The sequence below is a fragment of the Centroberyx gerrardi genome, chromosome 5, assembly GCF_048128805.1.
Source record: "Centroberyx gerrardi isolate f3 chromosome 5, fCenGer3.hap1.cur.20231027, whole genome shotgun sequence".
Classification (NCBI taxonomy): Eukaryota; Metazoa; Chordata; class Actinopteri; order Beryciformes; family Berycidae; genus Centroberyx; species Centroberyx gerrardi.
Window position 1 is genome coordinate 25091008 of NC_136001.1, and position 23387 is coordinate 25114394.

General features: G+C 42.1%; 2 protein-coding genes across 4 annotated transcripts; both read right to left on the reverse strand.

The window, feature by feature from the left end:
• Window positions 1–345: 345 nt before the first annotated feature.
• On the reverse strand, window positions 346–5658 carry LOC139907924 (neuronal vesicle trafficking-associated protein 1-like). Its single transcript, XM_071894451.2, has 5 exons — window positions 5598–5658; window positions 5132–5285; window positions 4706–4822; window positions 2585–2695; window positions 346–1704 (listed from the first exon to the last, which is right to left on the reverse strand). The coding sequence occupies exons 2-5, from the start codon at window positions 5258–5260 to the stop codon at window positions 1504–1506; spliced, it is 558 nt and encodes a 185-aa protein (XP_071750552.1). The 5' UTR covers window positions 5261–5285; window positions 5598–5658; the 3' UTR covers window positions 346–1503.
• A 9726-nt stretch (window positions 5659–15384) lies between these two features.
• On the reverse strand, window positions 15385–22383 carry aggf1 (angiogenic factor with G patch and FHA domains 1). 3 transcript variants are annotated; one of them, XM_078283746.1, is made up of 16 exons: window positions 22317–22383; window positions 22170–22231; window positions 21728–21927; window positions 21509–21608; window positions 21214–21398; window positions 20941–21072; window positions 20305–20505; window positions 19185–19629; window positions 18832–18940; window positions 17981–18032; window positions 17796–17897; window positions 17521–17686; window positions 16773–16852; window positions 16547–16674; window positions 16318–16417; window positions 15385–16149 (listed from the first exon to the last, which is right to left on the reverse strand). In XM_078283746.1, the coding sequence occupies exons 3-16, from the start codon at window positions 21917–21919 to the stop codon at window positions 15895–15897; spliced, it is 2247 nt and encodes a 748-aa protein (XP_078139872.1). In that variant the 5' UTR covers window positions 21920–21927; window positions 22170–22231; window positions 22317–22383; the 3' UTR covers window positions 15385–15894. The 3 variants fall into 3 exon arrangements, with proteins under 3 accessions (XP_078139872.1, XP_078139873.1, XP_071750556.2); XM_078283747.1 differs by having other exon boundaries at window positions 22341–22374; XM_071894455.2 differs by lacking the exon at window positions 19185–19629 and adding an exon at window positions 20012–20081 and having other exon boundaries at window positions 22170–22374.
• Window positions 22384–23387: the final 1004 nt, after the last annotated feature.

The following is a 23387-nucleotide window of genomic DNA, read 5'->3' on the forward strand; positions in this document are numbered from 1 at the left end:
GGCAGTATCTGCTATCCAGAAATAGGTATTCTGAGTAAAAAAAATATGCTGTAGGGATTTGATTCACACAGCCTACTTATGTTTCTGCCAATCTGTTCATTAGGATTAACCTATATTCCAATGAAAGCAGTAGAGCGCTTAGAAATTTCCCTTTGAAGTAGACTCAAGAGAAATGGAGCTGTTAAAAGAGATATTTATCTAATATTTTTCATGGTGGGAATTTTACAGCAGTCCTGACAAACTATGCTCTTAAAATGGTGAGTGAACACATTCCTGCAGTTGAAGTGAAATGTGGGCACTTTATTTCAGTTTTTAATTTTACATTTTTAAGTAGCAAATGCACTTCAATGGTAATCATTACATTGTTTGAAAAATGTACATAATTTGTGACAACTTAAGTTAAATGACAAATACAGAAAAAAGCAACAGGACAAGCACTACTGTCAGATTGTTCCACTACATCAACCTAAGTCTAGTATCTTTATCTTTGCGATGGCTGCCAATAGCCATCTATGGTGACATAAATCAATCCAAAGCATTGCACAATACAGTATCTTCACTAGCAATGCAAAAACATTCAATACAGTAGCATAAAAATGTACGCTGTGAAAAGTAATCATTCTTAAGTAAGTCTTATGTAGCTGGTAAAATATACGGTGTTCACAAACAGTTCAAATGAATTATGGACACAATCATTAAAGCTGGTTAAAAAAGGCTTTGCTGCGTCAAATACGAAAAATCCTTCAACAGCACTGTATGCAGAGAGCTGTATGGAGTAAGTCAAAACAAGACATGATTTAAAACTCTTATTTTCGCTGGTTAAAATGTGTCCTCCGGGTCAAACCTCATTTATTCACAATGTAATGACAGTAAAATATTTTTGACAGATGACCTCGGTGGCAAATATGCTGCAAACTTTGTACATCGCTTCATAAGAAAATCGCCACTTGCTGGATCTCAAGAGGTCTTGCATGCGCTATCAGTAATTAATGTATTTGAAAAGAAAGATCCAATGCAAACTGATTGTTATTAGAGTCGTGCGTGCATGTGCGTTTAAACAAGCTACGCAGACACAAGATGGTTCACAGTCATTTCACAATCTGAGTACTAAAGTGAGTAGAGTTCTCCGTTACATGTGTGTATGTACAAAGACGGTGAGTGTGTGTCTGTGCGTCAGTGTTTGTGTTTCTGTGGCTTTTTATACACGTTTGCCACTGTTTTGAAGTGTAAATAAATAACTACATATGCTATTCAAACAAACCGTGAATCCACCAAACAGCAACCCTTGCTTTGCTGAAAACATATTTTCAAAATATTCACATATTTCCTGCTACAGTACACCTCAACTGATCGAACTGCGTCAACGAAGCCAGCATAGCAGCGCAGGCGAGAAAAGTTGATCTGACCCCAAAGAAAACCCTGGGATTGTGAGGTTTGCTTGAATGGCACAACCATATTATTTATTCTCCCATGGCAGGTGATGCCATCTCCATCCCAGGTTGGTTAAGCCAGCTTCTGGGCGGTCTCCGTCTCCTGCTGGGTGACCTTCTCCTCAGACATGACGGTCATCCATGGCGATACTGACCTAGTGATGGTCTGCTTGGCCATGTTGTAGTGGTTGATGATGGTGAAGAGGCGCCCGCGGCCCCCGGGGCCCTGGGGGGGGTAGTAGCCGTACATTCCCGCCGGCATGCAGCGGCCTTGCTGCTCAGAAACCAGGGGGAGGGAAACAGAAAACAACAAGGGATGAGAAACCAGTCATTCTGCACGCCGGGTAATTGAAGGGAAAAGAGAAAATAAGATCATAAGGTGACAAATTAATGATTCAGGCAAGAACAGTGCAGGGCTAAGAAACATAATAGGATTCAGAGTTACAAGAGAAAAAAAGGCTGGCGGAGAGCACAAAGGGAGCCGTACACTTGAGCTGAACATCAGTTAAACCAATATAACAATATGTGGCAGCAGAGGAGAAGGTCACGCTTCATGAGAGAAACATCGACAACAGAAGAAAAACATGATTCGATACAAAATAAGTTTCATTGCTTAATCTATACAAGTGCCTGTGGAAACGGATTAGGCTATTACAGAAAATGAGCCAATACCCACTGACCAGGCAGAGGCATCGACTGACCACAGCAGCAGGCTTTACAGACAAACTTTTATTTGCCGAGGTGAATATAAGCCAATAGCTGATGATGTGTGTTACCAGTGATACACCTGATGGAATTCAGATCAAAATGCCAATCTACAAATAAATAATACCTACTATTCCATTTCTCTCAGTGTCATTCAAGCCATTGTTTTAGAGTCTAAAACATGCTAAAATAATGTCATGAATGTCAGAGATATTCAAAGGGTGGCGCCAAAACTCTCACTTGAACGTCTTGAATGTTAAATACAGTTGCAGGATCTACGCAAAAGTAAAGATACATGAGCCTACAAACGACAAGCTCCACTGCACACAAATTATTTTAACAGTCAAGCTGTCTCCATAGGGTTTATTGTATCAGCGTATTGTATCTTGTTACCGAGCAACCATCAGGCAGGGTCACAACCAACAGTGTTCACAAGTGGCGTGCTTTACCGTGTAGACAAAGCTGTCCGGGCAGGGCTGCTCGTACTGGTAGACCTTGTAGACCACCAGGAACACCACACACACCAGGAAGGCCAGGGCGCAGATCACCAACAAGGTCACCTAAAGGAGACACAAACCACCAGCGTCATCAGGAGGTCTGGGTCACAGCTCAGAGAAAGACCAAGACAAATCTCTCTTCTTGTTGAAAGGAGACGATTGGGCAAATTGGAGAGAGAGAACAAAAAGTGTGAGGCAGAGCTTTTCTCCATCACTAACATTACAGGTTAAAACAACACCGCAAAGATATACGATGCAATGTTATTGAAAAATCCCATCCATCTACACACCGGTGTAGATTCATGAGACCAAATAAGGATAAGTCAAGACATTGAGGGCCAGAGGACATTCTGCATTTAGTAACTCAACGGGAAAATTGCTTGTGTGACCATCTGTACAGCAGCTCTCACCTCTCCGGGGAATTATGTAATGGCTATTGGTGTTTCTAGGAAGTGGGAGGGGGATAAGGCAAGGTGTTGGAGAAACCACTTCATCACAGTTGCCTAAGATGTTAAAGCCCCAAGACACATTCAAGTTATTTTTTTATGATTGATATAGTCAATACGAATATGCTAGTCTCAGTGCTTGCGGATAAATTGGATCATTTGAAGTATTCGCACAAAAATGCTTTTATATTTCATAATAAAATGGAAATGTGCGATAAAGTAACAGAGAGATAATTGAAATTGCAAATCCTGAAGGAAATGCTCATTTTCACTGAACACTGTGTTCACAGTTCATGACCAACAGCTATTATGCTGAAGATGGTGATTTTTTTTGATAGAAAGCAATATGCCTCGGGTCCAAGGAGACGCACATAACACTCTCTGTACTCTTCCCCAATACAGTTGAGCGGGTTTGATAAGAACATCAACAGCATGTATGAATAAGAAGAAAAAAAGGGAATAAAACGCAGTGGAAGGCCTTTTTCTCTGTCTGTGAGATTGAATCACACACTCGTACAGCCGGGCATACAGTACACAGTACAACACATTGAAATCAAAGCGAAGCAACAGGAGATTATGAGAGCGACTGTCTGCGGTGGAAGGTGTGCCTCCAGCATTTCAAAGCAGTGATGTGAGTGTACTATAAAGCCTGTTTTCTCAAGCGGTGATGTGCCTCTCTCTCTTTGCCTTTCACAGATTTGCCCCGAATCAAAGCTCCGCTACCAAAGGAAGTCTGCGACAGCCTGCAGACACAACAGAAAGTTTCATCTGTTGTCTTTCTAAGCTATTGTTTGTGGTGTCAGTCGGCACACACGCAAAACGCAGAGGCCACAGAAGCCTACAGTGTGGCTTATATGAGCTGGAGAAGTGGAAGAGGAGCAGTGTGCCTACATCGCACACAGAAATGTTACTTAAAGTACAAAATCTACTTCGCCTGCTGAAGAAGCTCTTGTGAGTCATCTGTTCTTCACCCATGCATCAATTTAAACACCCGGCCCACCTTCGCGATTTAAGTTACAACCAGGATCATTTTACTGACTAAACACATCTTCAAATTTCTTTCTTTTCTTTTTTTTATGCTTTAATCATCCTCCAAGCACATCTGCCTTCCAGGGAGCATTAAGGGAGGTGGGCGGGACGCTGCCGCTTGGAGGCCATCGCCATGGCAGCAGCAGAATTAATGAGAGGCTCAGGGCGGGGTTAAGTGAATCATTGTGCATTATGTCTGGCAGTATATAGCCCGACAAGGGGACAGGTAGCAGGACACTGGAGATGAAGGAGAAGCCTGAGTGAAGTCACTGAGTGTGACTGACGCGGTCTCTCTGTTGGCAGAGCGCAGCGGAGAGGGAATATTGTGACAGCAGTGACAAATGCTCCGGCTCTGAACACAAAGCTACAGGGAGATAGCTGTGCTGCTGGACTCCGGCATATGCATGTCTGTGTGTGTGTGTGTGTGTGTGTGTGTGTGTGTGTGTGTGTGTGTGTGAGAGAGAGAGAGAGAGAGAGAGAGAGAGAGAGAGAGAGAGAGAGAGAGAGAGAGAGACAGAAGGACCTGTTCAGCCAAAGCACAAAACCTGATTATATACCAGATACCTGTAATGGCAGAGAAGAGTGATATTTGTCTTACTTTGAGTCGCTCAGATACGCCTTCAATGATGCTTATGGAGAACTCGGCAATTTTGGGAGATCGTAGCTTTCCCTTCTTGCTCTCGCCATCATAGTCTGTTTTGGTCTTCACCACCACCTGGTAGAAACACATGACACACATGTACACACATCAGGAATTATCCAGTCAGCTTGAGGAATGGAGAGATCACAGACATGGTGAGAATGGGCGTGATTTATTTGTTCCTACATATAGCCTAGATACAGTAAAGATGAGTGACATATTATAACCAAACCATTTCTGTTTTCCTAATTAGCCTAATTGCTAAAAGATTGATATACATATAGCAGTAAAGATTCTATTCTGTATGGACCTTCACTATGAATCTTCAAATCCTACCCGAATGGAAAAATGTCAAAGCAAGTGTGAGGCAAAAAAAAATCTTACCTTGTCTGGTGGAGGAAACTGCAGTTGACTTGCATCTAATGGTGTTATGAGAGGGATGGTATCAAATCCGTCCTCAGAAACCACCTTGCCGTTGTTTTTGTCACTGAAATTATTCCCCAGTTTAACCATTTTCCCTGCACGAAAAGATACCAACCTGAGGGGGGGAAACAAGCGCATTTAATTCCTAAATAAAACAGGGCATAACACACAGGTTATCGATTGTTCCCTGCTCCTGTGTGATCACACAAAACAGCCAGGGAATCACAACACTTGCACATGATTCCTTACAGATGTACACACCGGCGCCAATCACGCAAAATGATGAGAAGCGCTGGTTTTCTGGGCCATGAGAAAGCCTATTAACCACAAAAGCGCAGGAGAGAGGAGGGCGCGAGCCTTCGACATAACGGGACCGTTACATTACCGTGAAAATGAGAGAACATATTTACCTCGTCCAGGCACTTACCAGCTCAGTTGAATGCCGTCTTAATCGGTGTATTTCTCCTGTTGCAGCTATTTTATTGTTTTCGGCCCCGGTGTTTCTTAGGTGTGACGCAGCCGATTTGCGAGGTGGGTGCACAATATGGCCAGGGTCTGCGCGCCGTGGTCCCTCCGAGCTGGATGCTGCTGCTGGCGTCTGGCAGCACTGCAAGTGATGTAACATCCTCATCACAGCCATACGCATCTGATCCCAGACACACGGCAGCTGGATTATAGGGCGCATTTCCATCTTCATTTGTGAGTTACATGACATTGAACGTACTAAACATGAGGGACACTTTGTCTTTACATGAAGTTCACTGATGAGGTGAATCCAGGTAAAAGCCAATTATCCCTTATTTGATTTCCCTCGTTAAATCTACACCAATCACAAAGGAGGAGATGCAGATAAAGAGAAGCAGACGAGTTAGAGAAGCATTTTAAAACTTTGAGACAAATGAGATGTGGATTGTGCAAAAGGGGCTGCAGCTCAATATGAGGAAGACATGGCCCTAATTTTTGGTACATTCAGTAGATTAATTTTAATTTGTGGGTTAGCATAAGTATTAGTGGCTCACTCCTTCATGATAAATAATGCTACTGGCAACTTTGCATTTACTATTGTTGCTAGTAAAGATGTAGTGGAGGATAAACCCACTGACATGAATTCATACACATAAGTAGCATCAAATTGATATAGGTTACATGAAGATAGGGTCTTTAAAGGGGAAACATTCTGAAAATATAATCGGTTTGTGTTTGTATTGGTGGCTGTTTGCCTTATCATGATCACCGACTGGAGGTTATGGTTTACCCATCTTTTTATTTATTCATTACGTGACAGCCTACCGTCTCTTTACTGAGATTATCAGCGTCCTCTTGTGTGACTTTATAGGCTGGATGTAATTAATTAACATGCACAGCACAGTGGGACACATGTTCAGTTGTGTGGCAGTTTTACCTGTTCTGTCCAAATGATCAGACAGATTTTCTTGGTTGTGTCAAGGAAGAAACCCCTTTTTCCTCTATGTCATGTCATAAATCAGTCTTCGGCATAGGGTAATGCATTTCACCTTGAGCACTGTTAATGTTACAGCTATGTGATTGCAATGAATCTGTAAGAAAGACTTTCACAGATTTAGGGAATTTAGGCCAAATGATAGAGCCTTAGCTATACTTTAATAATCACTTGTTAAAAATAACACTTCCCAGTAATCCTGCCTGTAAGATACCCGGAGGTTTGATTTGACTTTGTTTTCTCATCTCCAGAGCCTTACTTTGGTCTTTCAGAGATCTCTGGCTGTGTATCTTCACCCACACACGGTGAAATTATTACAGGTCTGCTGTGCATATTATCCAGGGGCTTGTTGCCAGGTTACAGTGTGAAAGAAAGGGGTTATGAGAAGATGCATAAAATGATTAAGTCCAGCCTGTTAATCCGTAGTGAAAAGGAAGCAGTGGAGGAGAAAATGACAGTCAACCCATCACACATTGAGACCGAAATGAATGCTCTTTAGTGGGCCGTTAACACTGTGTGACTCTGGCTGCTGGACATGACCGCTGCCAGAGGTTTCCCTATGCTGCTGCAAGCTGGGGAGTCTGCTGTGTCGGCTTTCCTGATAAGAGTATGTGATGAATACGTTACAGAATTATGAGCTATCAGGTTTCCCCCTGGGGCCTGAGAGGTGATGTCATGTTTTTACTGAAATCAAATACAGCGTGCTCAAGAAGTGACTGGACAGCGACACGTTGTTTGATGGTTTGACATCATACTCTTATTCCTTTAGATGTGAAATAATACCGTGACTAGCAAGTTGAAGTGCTTTTATTTGAAGGCATTTCAGCCATGCTGGATAAACCACATGGTCCTTTCATTTCAATGTGCCAAATTCAGAAAGATTAATATTACACTGAAGTCATGTTTCAGATGAGGTCAGAAATTCTTAAGGTGCATTGATTCCTGATTGCCTCCAATCCATAAATATCATGACAAGTTCTCTTTTTGCATTTCTGCATATCTCAAACAAGCTGTGATTACAATATACAAATACATGGTTGGCTAAGTGAGTAACAAATAATGAAGGGTCTTCTGAATTATCAAACCAGCCTCAAATCATAATAGATATTGTACCAATGGAAAATGGGGGATAAACATCCAAAACACTTATTTACATTACATTATATTATTCAAATTTACTCACTTTTCTTTAGCCTTTACAGACCAGTGATGTGATCCCCTCTTAAATAGAGACTTCTCTGCAGAGACGTTAAGAAAAACAAGCAAGAAAAACAAGATCATCATCTATGGTTACAACAATAAAAAGTTACTGTGATCATCATGTCAGGACTATTTCTGAAGCCTCCAAGTGGCCCCAAAACCCATCTGTGCATTTTATGCTTTTCATTGTGCCTTGAAGATCCAGGATGTCTCCCATTTGTGACTCTGACTATTTGCTAACCAAAGTAATATTGTGTCATGTTACCTACCTGTTACTTGTTAACACCTAGCTGTAATCTCAGCAGACTAGTGCTGATGTTGGTCCTCATTGATCAGCCTCTCTATAAATGCAACACCTGAAAAAGATGCTGAGGCCAAAATCAATGTATTTTCAAAAGTAGGTTCTCTCAGACTTGCAGGTTTGTTTCTGTTGCATGTATTAACATTCGTTATGTCATCTTGGAAAGGAAGCCTGCTGTTTTATTGCTATCTGTCCAGAAGCCCAGGAAATCTGGAGCAGTGGAAGAGGCCAAGTCACACAGTAAAGCCTCATCTCTCTCCAGGGCCTCGACTTCAGCTGCATGATGAGGAAAAACCACTAGGGGGTGACACCAGCTCACTGATGATTTACAACCAAAAACTGCTTATCTTGCCTTGTGTGATAATTATGTTTCAGTGTCTGATAATTACTATTATCAGTGTGATTATGATTAACAAAACTTAGCCGAAATGACAAACCAATTTGATGGTGATTTATGAAAAGCAGGGCACCACTCTGGAAGAAGGCCAGTGGCCTCATTAATATATTATTATTTATTTTATTTTTTTTCAGATAGATCTTGCAAGCAAGTCATTGGTTTACAAGGCAACTTGGCAGTAACAACTGATCCATGCCAACTGAACAGACAGATGTGTTTCCTCTCTTCTGATTTCCCTACTGCACATCTGAAGCTCATTTTGACTGGGATTTTGATTAGTGGCAAAAAGTCATACATCTTTTGAGTTTGACCTTTTCAGAGCAGCTTAGAAATTTGAACAGGGAGATGACAAATAATTCAAATATCAGCACTGAGGGATGATAGTTTGAACCTACTTTTAACTGAGACTAAAGACTAGACTACATCGCAATGCTTAATGCTCCCAACAGCATAACCAATAAAACAAATATGCAGAATGCAACATCAGTTTGAGCTTGAGAATATGGATATCTCAAGTCCTTCATTATCCATATTTTCATGTTAGCTCGCAGGAAACATTAGGTAACAGTGGAAACTTTGGACTTTCTGTTTTCACTTACAAGTAAATGTGTATGGAATTGACAAATATAGCAGCTGGAAATGTTTTTCCACCAGTCTTAAATGATGGTATAGCGCTTACATAATGGACTGTGTGCCTAAACCTTATATAGCACTGAAACTCCTGTTTCTTTAAGATCCACTCTATTCTTGGCATGTTGCCCAGAAAGTTCATTTCCCATTTCCCATCCAGCCACATGGAATAGGCTCCACCACACAGTGAGGACAAGTATTCTCGCTCAGAAAGCGGCAACTCCAACAACATTCACAGCTCACGCTCCTAAAAGGACTTCTGTCACAAACCGAGGACTTTTATTTCCACTGTGCTTTGGAGGACAAAGACGCACAGCAGATCCACCAAAGCCTCCATTCCTGTGGTGTCAGTCTTCAGAGAAGCCAAGGTACGGTTTACACTCTGAAACTCACAGTGTGACAGCCGTCTGTCAGTTGCATCAGGTGCACCGTTATGTGTGCCGGTATCTCCTCTGGGTTGAAAGTATATGTTTTCTGTCATTGATCTCCTGACTTTTGGACAGCATGTCAGATGACTCACTGAATCTACTGTGACTGGTTTTTTCTTTTGCATGAACACAAAGCCCCTGTTCATTTAACCCATAATTCCTCTCACTAGTCATTTCAACAGTTAGAAAGTACAGTGTAGCTCTTCTGGTGGCTTTCAACTTCAGGAGACAGTCTCTAACTATAATACAGATTGTGATGGTGGGAGTTGCGCTCATTGTGTTGAAATAGTTGTGTTCATTAACGCTGTTGTTGTGAAGACTTAATAAGCAGATTAGTGAAATTCCTCAATTGCCCTGATGAGAGTCTTTCCCTTAAGGAGGAATTACAAAACAAAGATTTTGACTGGAATGAACTTTGGCGAGAACAGTGAGGTTCTTAAGACGGCACGTTTCTCTGTGTGATTTACACTGAATTAAACTCCCACTTCTTCATATCTTGCTCCAGCTTTAGAGCTGAGCGTTAAAGTTCACACAGCAGGCACCAGTGACAAGGCTGTATAAACAGGATGCTAGCCTGGACACACACACACACACACACACACACACACACACGTCTTTCACAGGCCAATGCTCCGGCTGAATGGACAAACTGTGCAGAGGCACCAGCAGCAGCGATGTTGATGTAACCAAAGTTTAAACCCCATTGTGCCGGACCGGTTTTGTTATTGTGGACAGCTTGTGTGGAGGTTGCATCATGTGAGCGATCGTCCTGAGGGTTCTGGAGGGTTTCTGGGAAGATGAGGTCACTGGGAGACACACCCTGAGGCCCCGGCTCAGCCGTGCAGGAAGGGCCAGGGGTGGAAGACTCTCAGTCACTGGGAGGAAGCCGTAGTCCCTTGGAATGTGTGTTTCCATTCAGCTTTGAAGCACAGGAATCTGTTCTGGGTGGGGTATTCGTGCCAAGCTGGATGACATTACATACATGGGAAGGGTTTCTTCCTGTAACATTATAGCTATATGCATTTTGTAAAAATGCAATAAATTTATCAGTCAATATTTCAAAAAACAAAGATCATTTCACCCTCAAAAATATAATCAATATATTTTGCCAGCATAGGCGTTATGACACCTTTAATAGAGCCCCATAATGTGCTTTACTTTGATGCAAACAATCATTTGGAAAGAGAAATTTTTCAATTTCATTCAAATGGTTATCTCATTTTTTCAAGTCTTGTTTACATGCAGATGGCATTTTTTTCAAGAATGTATCATTTATTAGAAAAACAGATTCACGTTGGAATGTGGCTGGAATGCGGATATTTTCCTCTCAGCCAAGATCAGCAAAGAAATTTGACTTGTGAGCTTTTTAAAGCCTTTAAGCTCCACTTCCTGACCCCTCCTCTCCTCACATGAAGGTTCACATTCAACAAAGACATTTTCTGTGCTTAATATATTGTGCCGGAATGTCCTTTGAATCTTATCCAGGGATCCCAAACAAGTTTTAAAATAGATGGTGAAAACTTGTGTTTTCAGTTTGCGAGTTGTGCTTTGATTTGCAGAGGCTCGCTCGCTGGTGTGGACGGACGTGGCTGGGAGGGCGGACTGAGACGGAAGTGATGGGGGGGAAGTTGAGTCAACACAGGACTGTTTCTCAGCTTCATGTTGCTCATGGTCCCTTGCCTCTCAATGGGCTCACAGGGCAGAGAGAGACTGTCAGCACGTCACTGAGGCTGGGAACACAGAGTTAGACTGGGGCAGACACACATGTTCCAGCTCAAGTGAAGCTCAGTGTGTTGAGTCTGGCTGTGGAGATTGTCTGCTCTGCTTCCCTCTGAATCAAGAGGGTGGAGTCAAGTGTACAATGAAAACACAGACTTCACTATTGCTGTTTAAAAATTTAAATACTAGTAACACACACTGGAATATATTGCATTTGGTGTGATATGTGAAGGGTGTATAGACACTGAACACCAAGTTATCAAGATTGCATTCAAAATAGAGGGGGTCCTTATGGAATGCTCCTCACCAATAACCATATAAGTCAAAAAATTGTATATATCAATATCAACCCATTTTCACAAACAACACAGTTCAAGTATTTTCCTATTAATCTCCTGAATTGTACACCGAGTTGCAGCCTATTTACTGAGACACTAATGTGAGACACAGTGAAACATTTCAGAAATGTGTTTATACATACACCATTGGTACTGACTGCTGGTAGTTGGATGAGGGTTGCAAAACAGAGGGAGCTGAAGAGGAGGAAGAGGAGTGGACTACAAAGAATGGACTCCCTTCTGTCTATGGAGCTATTGTGTTCATTTTGTGGGTCTGATCAGCAGCATGACCCTGTGGCTGGTTACGTACTGACTGTATTGTACACAAGGGCTGCATTCTGCTACACAGCTGTTTTTTTACAACTGATAACGTTGCCCACATTGTGACTAGCTGAGAGGCTTTCCACAGTACAACCATAAGCTCTGGTCTGTTCTGAGCACCTGATAGACACCATCAAACACACTGAATGTATGCAACTGCCATTCAATTCATTAGAATGGTAAAATGGTCATGGGATGTCAGTGTGTTTTCCTGACAGAACTGTATGTCTGACGTATATTTTCCAAAATTACAGACTCCAGTGACTGATGCTAGCAGCACTGGTTAGCCCTGCCCTTGACCATAATGGAGAACCTCGGACATGATGCCATACCCCGAGTGGGGAAACGTTGAATGATGGGGAGGAGTGGCTCCCTCCATGACTATACTATTAAAGTGTGGTCACTCTGACAAATGAAAAGTCTACAGAACATAGAGGCACAGTGTTCAAAGTCGACCAGCAGATGTCAGGCTTCACCTGATGATAGATAGGCCTAACCTACCTGTCTGGATATCACTTCCCCCCCCCCCATTCCCCACAGGGTGGAGTGGTTGGAGAGACTATCCCATAACCACAATGTCAGGTTCGATCCCTGTAACAACCAATGTATCCATCTGCTGTGTCCTGTGTCCTGAAGCAAGACACTGAACCCCTACTTCCTCACTAATTGCAAAACTGCCAGTTAATTCCTATAATATAATCATGAAAATTTTAATTAACTGAATCTTTTAAATAGCCTATGTAGACATTATTCAACAATTTTACTGCATCTACCAGAACTATTTTATAGTTTGGCGTACTAAAATGGAAGTAAGTGATTTGTAATGTGTTGACACGCAGTAACACTATTGCCTCTGGCACTAAGGTAGACACTGCATGAGAAATATGCAAACCGTCTCAAGAAAATATTTTTCTTTTACCAGTAACTCATACCTCATCTCTGCTATCCGCATTGTGAGCGAGGACCTGTAGAAACTGCAGAATCAAACCTCTGTTATCTGCAGACATCACAGATGTTCAGTGCTTTGTCTGCTCTCATTTGAAGATAAAGCATACAACACTGTGTCTTACATGTCGGTGTGGTTGGGTGTATTGTGTGCTGCTGGGACATGTATGGTATGAAGTGGGGAGGACCTTTTCGTGCCCTTCGACCTTTGACCTGTGTCCAGTTCAAAGCAAGGCGTAGAAAAGGTGTAGTTGTTATGAGAGTCAGAAACTGCAGTGGCATGTTTTAGTAACTTTGTATGAAAAAATGTTGATTAGATCCATGATAATTCTATCTACATGTGTTAAACCCCCATTTCTTTCATAACACCAGTAACTTCTCTAGTTCAACCAAGACATTCAACTAGCTAAAATGGCAATGTTTGGTTTGATACCTTCCTTGCTACACAGTGAAATCTTATTCTCATCCTGAAATACTATGGCTCTGATTTAACAAAAACACTTTTCTTCTCAGTTGAATACCAAGTTAAAACAACGTGCACGTTGATAAGATTATTCTTTTGTGCAGCACACCATGTTATCTATGTATTCTGTATCCCTGGCTTTGACTCTCGTGTTCATTTCTGCACAGAATGAGATTAAAACGGAAAGAGGGTTTCTGATGGCTATCCGGGCCGAGGCTGCCAGTCTTGAACTGACACTGATGGGAGAGGATTATCAGTAATATTTGTCTGTCACATAATTTAGATTCTGTCTGTCCCAAACCAGATTTAACAGAACTTGTTTCCACTTGCCCATGAGAGCACAAGGAAAAAGAGTTGTCTTGAGAATAGCTACATCTTCTCACTGTGAGAGATGATGAGTGCAAGCACATTTTCTCACAGCAGGCCGGATCCTGGACTGATTCAGGTCATGTTGCACAGATTAAACTGCTGTGAATTTCAGTTTAGTTCAGGGTTTAGCTGAGCAGTGTGAAAAATACATTTAAACTTGGACAGCAGAGCAGAACAGATTCAATGAATAGTATATTAGTATCATCTGGGAGTAATATTAAGTCTGTTGTTTACATTATGCCCAAACTATTCCTAGCCCATATTTATTATCACACTATAGGTCACAAATAGAACCAGTCAGCAACCTTTGCCCTAAAACACTAGGAACAGCTTCCACCCAGCTAATTTGACTTCACATATCCAAATGGATCCATTATTAGCTACTGCATTTTTTGTTTTGCATACAGTACATATAGACCAGACAGCATTACACTGTGAATAGCCTACATTTGAACAAACAGTGGCCTAGTGTTCCTCTGAACTGGTCAAGCCAGCTCTCTCAAAGCCCCAAGCCATGTTGTCACAGAAGAATGAAATCCCGCTTTATCTCATGACTCTCAGCATGACTCACAGCATATAATTTTTTATGGCTAAGACTTTCTCCCCAATACAAGCACGCACCCAGGAATAAACACTTGTATAGACACACAGAAATTGATCCCACCCAATTTTATTACACTGCAGTACCTCCCACTGAATGTTCACCTCCAGTAAGGTAAGGGAGGAGGAGACTAAGAAGGGAGCAGGAGGAGAGAAAAGGAGGGAGGGACAAGAGGAGATATGAACCAGCTGTCAGAGACTTGTCAAAGAAGTCTGACACTGCAACACCACTGTGTCAGCTGAACAGTCTCAGACACGCACAAGGGAGTATGCTTCCTAGCTAAGGGAAACACACACACACACGCTGGTGGCAGGTAGCAGCAGGAGCTCCCTTGGTTGGAGAGGGGGAAAGTCGAAATGGGTGGCAGTTTCAGTCAGCAGAAGAAGACCGGCGGGCGAGCCAACTCTCTGAGTCGCCGTAGTAACACGTGAGTCAAATCACTCACCTGCATTTTATGTTGATTTTAGTTTTACAGTGCATCACAAAAACTCCTCAGGGTCATGAGTGATTTTCCAAAAAAGCGTGTTGCTCAAAGCTGTAATGCATATTACTCTGAGTGAAGTTTTCTACTTGTGCCACATTGTTATAGCACTGGACTTTAGTGCAGTTTGGTTGGTTGATAGTTACTATTTGAGAATTTGTATGTTTTACATGTTGCCACTACCCGCAGTGCTTTACTTCGCGATTACAACTATGCAGTAGTAGTGACAATGTCATATTTAACACATCATGATACCATATTGTATTATGGTGTAATTTCCCATCCTGTTGTTTTGGTTGCACTTGCATTCTTTTTCCAACTGGTGCGCGAGTGGCCTCTGCTTAAGCGTACACTTGCACACCCATGCAAATATTCACACACCCTCGAAATGAACTCACTGATAAGTCCACAGTCTGTGTACAGATGGACTGTTAAATATGTTTGCTGACGGGCCTTAGAAGTGTGTGCACGCATGCTTGTGTGCGTGTGTTTGCATAAACACACCTATATTAGGAAAGGATTTCATCTTATTTAACATGTGAATTCAACAGAATCAAAACGGTGAGCATGTTTCAAATTTAATATTGTGCAACAAGAAAAAAAGTTGGGCCACGGGTTACACCGAGCAGTTGTGACTGGTTTAACATGATCTGCCTTGCAAACTAACTCAGTTAGGAGGCTGTCAAAACAGAGCCACAGTTGTCTCATCAGAGTTTGATCTCACTGTGAGAAATGTATCTTCACTGTGTCAATATTTGCTTGAGGCTATTCATGTCCTCTTTGTTCTGAAAGGCACAGTAGCAGCTCTGCCCTCTGTAGGCTGGACTACAGAGACACATTTGGTCATGTACACACTGCAGTTAAAACTGTCAGTCGCTCTTCATTTGGGGGTTTAATACCGTTCATTTAAGGAGGAGTAACCACCACATTTTACAACTGCAGCAGGGTGATTCTCAAAGTACAGTACAAATTCTGTTAATCCAATGATTCCCGAGGAGTGGAGGCAATGCCTTTGCCAAGCTACCTACTCGGCTTTTAAATCCGCTATACATGTACCCACTGACGCTCATTCCTAAGTTTGGTTATCATTGTCACAAACTGCCGGGGTGTTTGTGGCCTCAGTCTCTTCTGCTCTGACCCAGGCTTTGGGTGACCTGTCCTTCTGTGTCTTGGAGGACGGCATGTCTGGCTGGCAGGAGTCTGCGAATCTCTCGCGGGCTTTCTCCCAGTTCCTCCGGGTCTTGGATGTGGGCACTGAGACATCCTCTAGAGACATGGCAGTACCGGCCCCCAAACCTGACTGGGACTTCCTCACTTTCAATTGAATCTGGGGAAAAGGGCATGAGCCAACAAAGGAAATGAGCGATCGAGGAACAACCAAGAAAGAAAATAAAGTAATTTTGTTGTTTCACAAGTCAGTCCAACCAAAACAGAATCCCATCTACATCAGAGGCCTGCCAATAGGACGTCTCCAGATTGTCAAACACAGTCTTACCGGGTTTTTCATTCCAGTTCCCTCTTTACCAAGTCCCTCTCCTTTTTTCCAGCCCATCTTTTCCAACATCTTCCGGCCTTTATTGACTTCACTGATCTCCCTTTGAGAAGAAGCAAAGTAGATCAGCTATTAAACACCAAGAATACGTTTTCTCCATGTATCCAATTCACAATTGCATCTATTATTTCCCTTCTTCAGCAACTATAGTTGACAACTATAGTATACTTACTCATGAACTGAAGCAGGAGGATCATCTCGTTGGAAAACACCCTCACTGCCCACTGTTTGTCGTCGAGACTCTGCACGGTCCTTGTACTTGGGGTTCCTCAGGGCTTTGGCCTCCTCATACTCACTACTCTGTTTACAGAAGGGCAAGACCACATTAGTGACTGGTTGCTTAAAGAGAGGAGGAGTAAAATTCATATTTGGCTGTTGCTGGTCTTGATAATACTCACCTGCAGACCATATTTGGCCTTCATTTGCTTTAGCTCCTTCTGTCTCAGTGCTTCTTTGTCCTCTTTGGTTAGAGCAGGGCCTTCAGAAAAGCACAGTCAGAACAAAGCAAAACCTTCTAGTTGGCTGCTCTCAGCAACCCTTGTCATCTCAAAACATCCAGTAGAATAAGGTAAACAATCACTGCACCTCAAACCCACAATAAATGGGCACTTTGAATTGCCCCAGTGTATGAAATGTGCTACTTGCCTTGCCTAAATGAATGTCATGTGATAGTAGTCTAAGTGTAACTGGCCTGATTTATCAAGAAACATATACGGATTTGTATCACGAATGAACAAAACCAGCAGATCCGGTTTTGCAAACACTTGGCATTCATGTGTGTGTTTGGGCTCAGTATGTTAGTGTCACTGAATATACACAAATCAAGATTTTTGCAGTTGTTTTGTTGTTTTGTTCGGTAGCTCCAGCATCATCATTGCTTAGGTGGATATCTATATACTGTATAGACCAGATGGTTTGCATTTAATAGTCAGAAACATGGGGGAAAAAAACAATACTCCCTCTAAGTCTGAAAAAGACAGATCAGCTGTCAAATTGATTCTGAATTAAGTGATTTCAGAATCAATAATCACATCCTTTCTCTTGATGTCCAAAGCTGATAAAAAAGGTCCAATGAGAGAAAGAACAGCAGACATGACAGATCGCTTGCTAAGTTATTGAGCTGCGTCTCCTCTTGAGGTGTCTCACCTGCCTTCTCCTCTCTCCTGTGTTTGCTGAGGTGAGCCATCACCTGTCCGGGCTCACAGCCGTCACAGGTGTCAGTCCCAGAGTGGATATGGAAGGACAGCACCGTTTCTCCCATCTTCACCTCATCACCGTGCGTCAGGGCATATGGCTCGCACTTGGTTTTGGGCTGCAGGCAGCGGTCAAAAAAAGATTGAATACACTGATACATAAGTCATTCTTTAGTTTACTTCTTAATTGAGAGGCAACTAAATAAAACACAGTGGTGAACGGCTGACCTGTAAGATTCTGTTGCCATTGATCACCGTTCCGTTCTGGCTGCCCTGATCCACCAGCATGTAGCTCTGTTGACTCTGATCAAAATATACTTCTGCATGGAACTGTAACCAAAAAAAAAAAGCCCACATAAATGTTATGTTTTTTGTTCAGTGACAAGCGACTAGTAAAATAAACAGTACTATACCTTGCTGACTCCCATTTCCGGCAGTCGGATTGCATGGTCCATATCCTTCTCTCTGCAATAAAAAAAATACCATGTTGTCTTCATGGTCTTAAAGTTTTCTGAGGGTCATTATCCTGACTTATTGAGTGATCAATTCCTCATACATTCACTGAGAGAGATGCTACCCCTTGTCTCGCTATGGGGTTTATTTTTCATTTATATATTCTTAAATAGAGTATTCTTTCTTTTGGACAGTAAACATGGTTATATGACTTCCACTAAAGATCATTAATCCTTTACTTAATTTTGAGGTTTTCTACATAAGTCCTGCATCCGCTTCTAGGGGCAGAAAATCAGCCACACCTCCTTTGGCAACGTCACATGCTTTGTGATCCGAAAATTGTTACCGTTCCCAAGTAGAGATGAGTGATCCATTATCACAGACACACAGACCTCTAATTTTCTCTCGCTCCCCACCCCACTTTTTCACATCTTTCAAAACTGTCTACCTGGCGGAGACAGGCTGAAAATAGTGTTACACACTCTTTAAAACCATGTCATTATGTAATTCAGGTACTATAGCTCAATGATATGAGTTTGTTAAGAGTGCTAACATTAGGGATTTGTTTCCCACTGTGGCCACCTACACTAAAAATACAGACATTCATGGATGCTTTGGATAAAAGTGTCCATGCTTTTACTAACGATGGAGCCCATGTTTCCATATATATGAGAGAGAGAGAGAGAGAGAGAGAGAGAGAGAGAGAGAGAGAGAGAGAGAGAGAGAGAGAGAGAGAGAGAGAGAGAGAGAGAGAGAGAGAGAGAGAGAGAGAGAGAGAGAGAGAGAGAGAGAGAGAGAACGTAGTACTAACCTGCCAATGGTGGCTGGAGAGTCCGCTGTGATGATGAAGAGGGTGCCCACCTGCAGTACAGGAGATCTGACCACTGTCACTCTTACACAGGGCGGCCAAAAGTCTTTGACTGCAAGGAAAATAAAACCCAAAATAGTCAACAGTGCACATGGCGGAAATGACAAACAGTGATCTAACTGCCACCAAATAAAGATTTGTACATCAGGGGTGACGAGCTGGACAAGTGAGCTGCAGGAAAGGCCATTAAAAGTATGGTGATGGTCACAAAAAAAACTAATTTCCCAAAGAACTTATTATTCCCATGTGAGAGCAGCCCAGAACAAGCATTGAATGTTGCCCGTTTTGCCTCTCACCTTCCTGACTCTCAGTCTCCATCTCTGACTCTGGGCTGTCCCCGGGAGGGGAGGAGGAGGAGGAGGACGAGAACGACGGGGTGGACGCCCACTCTCCCTCCGACTGTGTGAGCTCGCCCTCTTCTGGCTCGCTGTTCCCATCCGAGTCGTCACTCCGTGCGACTATGCTCTTCTTCTTCTTCTTCTTGCATTTTTCCAATTTAGACTTCTTCCTCTTCTTCCGTGATCTACCCGCATCATCAGAGTGCGAACCGTTTTTCTGCTTCTTCCTCTTTGACGAAGATTTGTCACTATCCTTCCGGGACTTTGAAGTGTCTTTTCTACGTGGAGCCGGGTCTGGACTGCAAGACCGTTGCCTCAGCTTTCGTGATGCTGTGGTCTTCTTTGGTATTCGCCGTTCAACCCATTCAATTTCTTCTTCTTCCAACTTTACATGATTCAATTCCTGCCACCAGACAGTGAACATTGAGATTAACAGTGACCTTCACTGACAGCGGACAAGCTGGCTTTGTAGATCCCATGGCCTTCTTGTAAAGGTCTCAGTTTTCAAAGGCAGGTCACTGTAGACCCTCAAAATTAGCTCAGAGGTAACGGTGAAATCCACAATGATCCAAAAATAACTTTGCACCCTGACAGGGATTGGTGACCAAATCCTTGAGTAACAAAACCCGTAAGGATTAAGGGGTTTAGGCTGACTAATTCAAATGCACAAAGCAAAGCTGTACACTTGCACAAACAACTGTTAGAAATAACCCAAACAAAGTGAAATGATTGAATGAGATTAAAAATGATATTAATTGCTCTGCATGTTGGTATTAAAGGTGTACCTCTGTGGGAAGCAGTATTCCAGTAAGAGGAAATCTTCATTTTAGCCAATGAGTTAGTCACCTCTCGCACCTAGGTCAGAGGAATAGTATTTTAGTCAACTAGCCTGAAATTTGTAAAAAAAATAAAAATGCATTTGAAGACTGAGACCAATTAAGAAGTGTGAGGATGTGAAATATCACAATTTTAAGGGGAACTGAGTCAAAAGCCAGCTGTCAGCCATTGGGCACAACATTTATCAAGGAACAAAAATTGATCATGTCATGCAACAATAATTGATCACATTGCTACATACCTTATCATCCTGGTGAGAGCTTTTCTTGATGCCCTTCTTCCCGGTCTTGCCTTTCTTTTCAGCAGCTCTCTTGTCTTGGCAAGGCTCTGTACTGGTTTGTGCAGCAGGCACCTCTATTCTGGAGTGAAACTGGTATCGTCCACTCTCTGCATCATAGTAGTAGTAAATGCCTGTGTTGGCATCGTAGTACAGCTGACTGGCCTGAGGAAGAGAAAACGCAGTGTAAAGTCAAAAGACTGGTACAAAATTATATATTAATGCATTCACTTTAACTATGACAACAAACAATTAACATGACCATGGCAAGATGACGACATAAACTTCAAACAAAAACTAGAACAAAGTAATTTCCCACTCTTGTTGAAAAAGTGGTATAGTGCAAGAGAGAAAACACTTAAGAAATAAAATGTCACCCAAATGGATGTGATAAAAACCACAGTAAAACATGCAGAGATTTTTCTGACTGTGACTCAACAGTCAGAACAAAAACACAAAATAGATGAGATGACTAAAGTATGACTGAAACTAATAAATGTGTTTTGTCAACAAAAAAACACTAAATATAATATCCTACATTGCTGCCAAAGGTAACACTGCTTTAAACAGCCTCATTTTATTGAAAAGCTGTTGACGAACCGAGTCGTAGTAAAAGCCGGTGCTGTGGTCATAGTACATCCCAGTGGTCTCATCAAAGACAAACCCAGTCTGCGTCATTGCCTCCTCAGCAGTGGCCCTCAACATGTCAGCTATGGATCCTCCATCACCTTCCTGAAAGACACAACTCAAATTAGTCTAATAAATTCAACTCATCCATTTTCCCTTACAAAATCTCCATCATTTCAGTGTTTGGGGTAAATTCTAAAATGCTTTGGGGGACTAAATCTCTGTAAGTTTCCAAATCAAACACACCTCTGTTTTGGCTGCAGTGCTACTGTCAGGTTGAGCGGACACATCCGAGGCCACGTCGTTTGTTGTTGAAACCTCTGCTACCTCACTGGCATCAGCTGCCTCCACTCCTGCTGTGGTCGTGTCTTCCTGAGTGTCTGTAGCCTCAGCATTCTGGTTGTAGTTTCCATAGTAATAGTTGTAATAATCTGTGAAAAAAGACATTGCAGGGATTGCAACATGATTTTTTTCTTTTCTGGCAGACTGAATCTGTCATCCATTTTGATCAATACACGCAAGAAAGCAAAACATTACACACCAGTTTCTGTCCATGTGTATTCTTCTGTCTGAGTTTCGCTGCTGACTCTGTCTTTATCTTTCTTCTTCCGTTCATGGATCTCTGCACTCAGCTGGTCAACCTATCAGCATAAATTATTTGTAGATAAACGTAATGGACGGACATTCGTCAGGCTCTGACAGCATCACTGCCAATATCGAGTAATGATGCTGGCCATCTCTGCTGCTGTGTGCACCTGACCTGTTTCCTCAGGTCTTCGTTGTAGCTCTCGGTGCTTTTCTGCAGTCTCTCGGAGTGGCTCAGTTGCTTCTGTAACTTCACCAGCTCGGCTCTGCAGGTTTTCAATTCCTGCTTCAGCGACTCTACTTTCAAACGGAGGTCAGCCGTTTCGGACTCTGAGTCCTTTTCGTCGTGGTCGTCTTGGGTCTCCATGAGTCCGACTGAAGAATTGACATGCAGGGTTGCGGTCAATAAAGCACTTTAGCATATTTCGCAGCGTTAGCCTGCTAGCTAACATGTAATTCTCGCAATGGTGGTTAGAGAAAGTCAGTCATGTCAGCAGGTAGATACTGAAGTATTACATGTTAAACCAAGTCAACCAATAAGCACATAACTTAGTGTTAACTAACGTTACACCGCTGACAGCAGGCACAGTATGACTGAATGCTCTGAGGCTCTTTACCGTTTGCTCCGTCTTCGTCTCTTTAGCAGCGGATTTCCAGTCAGCACACCGCGAAAATCAACCTGAAAGTTGAAAATAAACATCTTGTAACCACTCTGCATTTCCGACACACCCGAGTACATGTTTTGAGGATAATTAGACAGTTACAATTATAACAGTTGAAATGTTTACAGTCCACCGTGTTCGTGGCCGCCATTTGCTAACTAACTACGTCATTGCGGAAGTATTTCTTCTTCGTGTTTGTATCTCGGTGGTTGGCAATCATCTTGGAGCGCATTACCGCCACCCACTGGTCAACAATCGTTCATACAAATCTAGTAGATCATCCTATTATCATCCCAAATGATAGAAATCCCTCTCAATATCTGAATCAATAAATCTTTTGGTTCTATCCATTATTATCTGTATTCCCTCTGATAGGACTATCCTGTCTTCTTCCAAGCAAGTTTATGGCAATACGTGCATGAAATTTTGCTTCACCCATATAAATAACCTGAAACTCTCTCCCCTTTGTCTTTTTGATATGTTTTCTTGGCAGCAAAATCCCAGAATCTTTGCACTGCCTTCACTTCTTCGACATACAGCACTGCACAGCAGAATAATTCAGCACATCATTTAGTTATTTTATCGTGGCAGATGATATAACATATCACCTCATATATTGTAACCGATCACCTTAGTGCTCAGTGAGACACAACATTACATAAATTCAATGATGAAAATAGGCTGAAATGTTGGCACATCACCCAGCAATACTTATGACAGGTACCAGGAGTAAATTTTGTATGTGCCAATTTAGTACATTACAATATTTAACTTTATATTGTGTTGTTGCATTCCTTGTACATTCTGTATTAGGAAGATATACTGGAATGGCACCATTGTAAATTTCAGCATTATCAATAAGAGTTTTATTCTGCCCTCTCTATTATAGAGAGACTTATTCAATGTATACTGTAATCACAGTTAAACATCGAATCCTCTTAATCCTCTTAAAGGATAAGGCTGGTGTTTTTTAATGCATTGCTTACCGTTAACAAATCCTATGAAAATAACAAAATCAACAATGATTTTGTTTTGCCAGCAAGTCTCGTCCATGTAGCCGGTGCCCAATGAAGCCATGTCCCAGCAGCCACAGAGCTCCATTGTATTAAAAGATTAAAAACACGTCAAAGAGCCATGCCGTTGCTCTGGGCAACATATTTCATCATCGCGATG